Source organism: Silurus meridionalis, chromosome 24 (genome assembly GCF_014805685.1).
Source record: "Silurus meridionalis isolate SWU-2019-XX chromosome 24, ASM1480568v1, whole genome shotgun sequence".
Taxonomy (NCBI): Eukaryota; Metazoa; Chordata; class Actinopteri; order Siluriformes; family Siluridae; genus Silurus; species Silurus meridionalis.
The window spans coordinates 3562633-3569917 of record NC_060907.1 but is presented as its reverse complement, the minus strand read 5'-3'; the positions used below and the strand labels follow the sequence as shown (position 1 = coordinate 3569917).

At 41.9% G+C, this 7285-nt stretch overlaps 1 protein-coding gene across 1 annotated transcript; it reads right to left on the bottom strand.

The window, feature by feature from the left end:
• Window positions 1–2429: 2429 nt before the first annotated feature.
• Window positions 2430–5759, bottom strand: lgalsla (lectin, galactoside-binding-like a). Its single transcript, XM_046838143.1, has 5 exons — window positions 5623–5759; window positions 5291–5377; window positions 4434–4522; window positions 4192–4354; window positions 2430–3756 (listed from the first exon to the last, which is right to left on the bottom strand). Exons 1-5 carry the CDS (start codon window positions 5653–5655, stop codon window positions 3613–3615), a joined length of 516 nt encoding a protein of 171 aa, XP_046694099.1. The 5' UTR covers window positions 5656–5759; the 3' UTR covers window positions 2430–3612.
• Window positions 5760–7285: the final 1526 nt, after the last annotated feature.

Here is a 7285-nt window from a genome sequence, read left to right as displayed (position 1 = left end):
GATAGATTATGCACAAGCATGAGATCATCAAGGTAGGGAAATGAGATGGTTCTTGCGTAAAAAAAAAGAGATTATGGATAAGAATCAACTCAATAAGGCACAAATGATTAGATAATGCCATAAATACAAATGATACCAGTAAGACATGGGAATGAAATCAATAAGGAATAAGAATGAGATACTTCATACAAGGAAATGAGACAGTTAAAAGCATGGCCACACATGCAGCAAGGTCCAGAAATGAGCCCAGTAACACACTGAAATTAGATGATTAATGCAGGAAAATGGAATGATGCACAGGAATGCGACCATCAAGGCACAGGATAATGAGATAATTCCTGGACAAAGATGAGATAATACAATCATGCTTCTAAGTAAGATCATTAAGGTCTGGGAATGAGATCATTACATCGTGAAAATGAGATCTTTAAAATCTTTTAAAAGAGAAAGCATGGAAGTATATGTGAGGTATGAAACCTCCAATCTTATTGAACACCTTTTTTCATGCTGACTGCACCCCAGGCCTCCTCACCTCACCTCCATCCATACCTGACTTCACTAACACCCTTGTGTCTGAATGAATTTTACAGAAGATCTTGTGGAACATCTGGAAGAGTGGATCTTATTATAAGAGCAAATGGAGACTCAATGTGAAATAGAATCTTCAGAACGGAGCACAAACCTTTATTAATAGTAAAGGAGTGTTTGGTTTCACTCTTCCTGTGCTGTGCTGTGTTTGGATTGTATTCAGGGGCAGTTTGGTGTATACATACTGGTTGCTTCAGAAAAGGCAGGAGGAAGCAGTCAAGGGCAGCAAGATAAGACGATTGACGTAGAAATAGGAAGTGGAACGAGATACCAGACATGGACAGGAAATCCAGAATAGGGAAAGACAATGTACCAAAGGCTCCATGGGCTGGAGTAGATGTTGGGGGAAAGAAAATAGAAATATCGTGTCAGGGGCAAATCTTTATCAAATGTAGCTATGACAGATAAGAACATCAAATAATAAAATAATAAAAACGTCTCAGGGTTGTGATGCCAGAAAGAACACTTTATGGTAATGAAGACAAGCAGTTCTATGGAAGTTCTGGTTTCTCCAGTTTATTTTTTATTTTTTAATACAAACTTTCTCACAGTCGCCGTCTTTGTATCAAGCTAAAGCTTTTATCCAGAGCGATTTATAAAAGAATACCATCAACCTAAAACTCTTTTGAGAGGTATTACAGTAAAGCTCAGGAAGCAACAAAGGTCCTCACTAGATATAGAACATATGAGCACATCAGCCCTGTTTTAATCATCTACACTGCTCCCAATTACATCTCACACTAATTATAAAATACTACTACTGACATATAAAGCACTTAACGCTTTTTACCAACTTCTGTCCCAGTATGATCCTCCACGCCTACTTAGATCAAAAGGTGCAGGCTATTTGTTGGTACCTCAAATAATGAAGACTCCAGCAGGGGGCAGATCTTTCTCTTATAAACCCCGCAGTTGTGGAACAACCTTCCAATCAGTGTTCGGGACTCAGACACAGTCTCAGTGTTCAAGTCGAGGCTGAACACATATTTATTTAGTGAAGTCTTTCTGAGGTAAAGGAGCAGATCTGGAGGGAACATGGATATAGAGTGTTTGGTGAACTGGGATATTTGTATGCTGTCGTCTCCTTACTCTCACACGTTCACTCAGGTTTGTTGATGGTGGTGTGGTGGGTCGTCTCTTATCTCAGAGAGCCCTCATGTCGGTGTTACCTTCTGGCTCTCAGTGTTAGTTATGCTGCCAGAGTGAGTCTTGCCAGAGTCTCCAACTGCACAGTGTCCATAACTTTCATACAACAAAAAGGAGACTTAATAATCCATATCTCTCTCTCCCTTCACTCTACTTCTCTCTCTCGGTCGAGTTAAACATGCTCCTGAGGTACCAGTGATCAGTTCCTGCCCATCTCCTCTTCTCAGATCTGCCCACTACGTCCAGGCCTGTCTCTGGATAGTGTTCTCTTTCGATTGGAGGCGACTCTGCAGATGGGGACGGCTTTACATCAACGGCCTGGAGATCCATGAAATTACAGAGAAAGACAGAAGCTTTGAGGATTTGGACTGTAGTTAATGTCAACAGTCTGCTACACTGACTCAGGACTACAGTCTGCATGTGATCACCATCACTGCACCTCAACATCGTTTATCTGTAATAAAGCTACATTCAGTGGCACCCAGATGAGGATGAGGTTCTCTCTTGAGTCTGGTTCCTCTCAAGGTTTCTTCCTTATGCATCTCAGGGAGTTTTTCCTTCCCCACAGGGAAAAACGTACTCTCATAAAGAACAAACTTATTCATTCTTTATCGCTGCATTATCTGTGTGCGTGTCCTGTGAGTCGAAGCAGCTCGTGACCGTTAACGCTGATAAATATGACAAAGACTAATAAGCGCTGATTAGAAGGATTTAATTGATTAGAGATCAGGAAACAAACAAACATTGCAACAGGCCAAAAAAAAACCACACACACAATGTTTTACAAGAAAGCACCTTCATTGGTATTAATATCTTCCTCATATACACTTCATTATTCGGTCATTGGAATGTCTGGAAAACAAAACGAAAATACTTTGTATATTATATAATATTTCCACACATTTACACAAACATCTGCTGCGTTCCTGAGTATCGACTCGTATCATCAGAAAACCTGCATGTTTATTTTTGTGGTGTTTTTTTTTTTACAGGCGTATTTAATTCCAGTTGCACAACGTTTTCGACGTCGTTAAAGCGGCCGTGTGCGACTTTTCCGCATCTGTGATGATAAACCGCCGGCTCTCGTCGGCTCTGAGACAAACGTGAAGAAAAAACTTCTAAAGTCCACGGTGCGAATTTTACACCGAATTGAACTTGGAGACACAAACCCACTCCAGCATGACGATACCCCTGTGCACGAAGCCGGCTCCATGAAGATCTGCTTTTCATCTCCACAAAATCTAGTGGAACACCTAAAGTTATCTGGAGAATGTAGTAATCTTATGCTTGGGTGTCCACAAACTTTTGGCTGTACAGTGAACTTCCTTAAATAAACATTGATGGACATAATGAACTCTTTTAAAGGAGTGGTTTGTAACATGGTTCTGGATCAGTATTATTTATAAAAAAATTAAAAAGGCACTTTATAAATATTAATATTTAAATGTATTAAAATTTTTTAAACCATGTATATGGTTTCTTCATCGCATGACACATTTCTGGGCCAGAAATGATACACATGAACTATGCTTCCTGCTGGTGGTGGAGATCTTTACAGAGGAGCTTTGTGGTGTGTCGTCTCGGCGTGGGCGTTAAACATCTTCACCAGGACGAAACATCTACGTCCTGTTCTCTCTGAAGAGCGCTAAGGATTACATCCTCATAAAAAAACAAAAAAAACAAACAGAAAATAGCTGCAGATACCATGTGTGTGTGTGTGTGTGTGTGTGTGTGTGTGTGTGAGCAATTCCTATAATCAGCTGCAGGTTGGAAAGCTCAAACGCAGAACACGGTTACAATTTCAGAGCTTTAAGTTTTTGTGGTGTAAAGGCAGAGGTTCATGTCGGTGTTGGTCCTGGAATGCAGATGGTATCCTGCTCAGTTGAGTTTGGTGATGCTCAGGTTGCCGTTGATCTGAATGGTGTCGATGGATATTAGCGAGCGCAGGCGGTGGTAGAAATCGAACAGCGGCTGACCGTCAACAAACACACGGAAGCTCTGGTGCTCACAGTGAATCTCCAGCTGGAGAACAGTAACGTAAAAAACAACAACAAATAAAAACATGTCAAGGTCTAACAATTACAATCAGTGTGGGGAGGGGGGCGGGGCTTGCCTCGACTAAATCGAGTGTGTCAGCTCCGCCCCTCTGTTCAAATCAAACGTGGTCTTCATTAAATCTGAGTGAACTAACGAAGTGCGAGGGTGACTGTTTAGAATATTAGGCCACGCCCCTTTTGGTGTAGCTCGATCCTGTTTAGAATTTTTGGCCACACCCACTGGGTGGGGCTCAAATATGTTTTAAATATTAGGCCATGCCCCTTTGGTGTGGCTCAATTCTGTTTAGAATATTAGGCCACGCCCCTTGCATGCAGCTCAAGAAAAACTGATCATTTTTACAATACATCATATTGCATGATATTATGATTATGGCTGAAAAGCTGATGACTATTCACGTACCTTGAATGGCTGTCCGGCAAGGAACGGGAAGAAAGGGATGGCGGTCTCCTCCTCCCCCCACGAGCCGGAGACATGCGCGTTCCTCAGTAGCTGGCGATCCTCAAACCTCGCGCTGACCTCCAGTGCCACGTCGTCACAACCGCACGTCAGACTGATGTCGAAACTGATCACACACACAATTATTCACTTATCACTAACATACACGCATGTGAGCGTATACGTGTTCTCGTGCGTCTTCTCACCCGTCTGGCTCGGGATCCATGATGCCCATGATGGTGAGCTTCTTCCCAGGTCTCATCCCACCTCGAATACTTCCACAAAATGGTACTGACTAAACAATATATTCATGAAATATGTTATAAAAATGAATCAACAGGACATGATATCTACAGGTTGTACAATAATGAACAATAAATAACGTATACGTTTGTTCCTTATAATTCTGTTTGTCCTTCATGAGTGAATCAGTGGCGACCGTGGTGAAGGAAAAAATCCCAGAGAAACGTTGAGAGGAACCAGACTCAAAATGGAACCACTGAATGTCCATCCATTACCTCCTGAGTCACTTCTGATCGGAAGGTCAAGAAGGTCAGCTGCCACTGCTGGGCCCTTTAGTGAGGCCTTCGATTGTTCAGCCGTATAAGTGAGATAACTGTCAGTCGCTCTATAATATATAAGGGCATCTGCCATGTCTTCTCAATGGACGTTTCTACAGAAGTCCAGAGAGTCCACGCAATATAATATTGTTCGTTCTTGTTTTCTCGTTATCAGAACTGAAAAACGACATGACCACATGACCACCGCTTCACTTCTCTGTGTATTCAGAATAAGAGCGCGTTCTAGAGGCAGAATCCTGGATCATAACCATAACCACTGCATCTGTGAGAGTCGGGGTCAAGGTGCTACAACTGGTTGTGGTTATTATGTGTGATGAAGGTTCGAGGAGAAACTAAGCACTGATCACGAGAAAACAGTGTTTAAAAAAAATAAATAAAGGAACTTTGGTATAATGTATGGCCTCTGTTCTCATTTTTGTTTTTTCCTCATTTTGGATCAACCACAAGCCACTTTTCACTACAACAGGAAGTGGATTTATTACCAGGAGCTGCTGTTCATCTCTGCTGGGGGAACCAAAGTCTGGTTCTCCTAAAGAGCTGTTCAGCTTCCTGTTCGGGGTGGCAGACCTCTGGAAGCAATGAGAAAAGGGAGAGAAATTAATAAAAATCATGAAAATACACACACACACACACACACACACACACACACACACACACACACACACACACACACACACAGAGAGATGGTCCAGTAGGACTAGTTACTAGTTATACAAGTTAACCTCAGACTCAGACACGGTTTCAGCTCAGCTCAATCACGTATTGCAGACGGTTTGGAGAAAAGAAAGCTGAAGGTGATCTCACACACACTCACCACTGGCTCCTCTCTCACTCTCACATCCGCCATCTTGGATTTGTATTTATTATTGTTTTTTTTTTTTTAAACAACTGCTGGATTTTTTCCCTCTTTGAAGCGGCACGCGCCCGCTACAAGGAATTCCACACCACGAGAGGCTGAACGGGGGCGTCCAATCATATCACAGGACCGAGACACGTGACCGAGAGTGGGCGGGGATTTGTATTGTAATGGCTGAATACCAAATAGCTGCAAAGGTGCTGTATAAGTATACAGTATATTAGGTAACACACACACAACCTGTATTTAAACGGATGTTCTGTAACTACTAGTTCAACAGTAAAAGACCTGGGAGTTATTTTAGACAGCAACTTATCTTTTAAAAATCATATCAACCAAGTTACAAAAACAGACTTCTTTCACCTTAGAAATATTTCTAAGCTAAGAAATATGTTATCTATATCCGATGCAGAGAAGCTCGTCCATGCGTTTATGACCTCCAGAATAGACTACTGTAATGCGTTACTAGGTGGATGTCCTGCATCATTAATAAACAAGCTTCAGTTAGTTCAGAATCCGGCAGCAAGAGTTCTCACAAGGTCAAGAAAATATGATCACATAACCCCAATCTTATCGTCCCTACATTGGCTTCCTGTTAAGTTTCAAATAGACTACAAACTATTACTTCTCACTTATAAAGCACTAAATGGTTTGGCTCCCGTGTATCTATCCAGTCTTTTAACTCGCTACAATCCGCCACGCTCCCTGAGATCTCAAAACTCTGGGCTTCTAGTAGTTCCTAGAATAGCAAAGTCCACTAAAGGTGGTAGAGCATTTTCACATTTAGCTCCTAAACTCTGGAATAGTGTTCCTGACAGTGTTCGGGGCTCAGACACACTCTCCCAGTTTAAGTGCAGATTAAAAACATATCATTTTAGCAAAGCCTACACATAACACACATCACATATCATAACCTTGTGCTCCAGAACATCTGATCACATGCACATTATCAACTTGTGCTGTTAATATCATGAACAGCAGCTACGCTAATTCCTCTCCACTGCTTCTCTTTCTCTCCCCATCCCGAGGCTTCCTGAGGTTTGGCCAGCTCCAGTCACGTTCCACCTCATGAAGAATATGGACTTTAAAGAAGTAGATGCTGAACTCGCAAACATCCTGAACCATCTAGAGACGTACCAGTGCCAATTGAATCCCACATCATGTGTGTAGTTTTGACATTGGACTTCCTGAAGTGTTTAAAGGCTCTGGCATGGAGAAGCTGGTGCTGGATCTGTGATGATCACAAATGTTGAGCTCAGTAGCTCCTACTTTTATACCAAAGACTGTAGAAAGAACATCACTTATAATCTTATACTCCAGTGCTCATGTTAGTTCTCACTCTCCAGTGTTCTGTATTATTGAAAGATTTATGATCACACTCTTGATGTCACCCAAATGAGGATGGGTTCCTCTTTTGAGTCTGGTTCCTTTCAAGGTTTCTTCCTCATAACATCTAAGGGAGTTTTTCCTTGCCACAGTCACCACGGCTGCTCATCAGGGATAAATTCACACCATTCACCTTGATGTTGATTTCTGTAAAGCTGCTTTGAGACCATGTCTGTTGTGAAAAGCGCAATAGAAATAAACTTGACTTGACTTGACTTGACACACACACACACAC

Coding starts and splice junctions, on each gene's coding strand:
- lgalsla (XM_046838143.1), bottom strand. CDS start 5,655: ATGGCGGATGTGAGAGTGAGAGAGGAGCCAGTG. Junction 4,523..5,290: donor GAGATGAACAGCAGCTCCTG/GTAATAAATCCA, acceptor TATATTGTTTAG/TCAGTACCATTTTGTGGAAG. Junction 4,355..4,433: donor ATGGATCCCGAGCCAGACGG/GTGAGAAGACGC, acceptor GTGTGTGATCAG/TTTCGACATCAGTCTGACGT.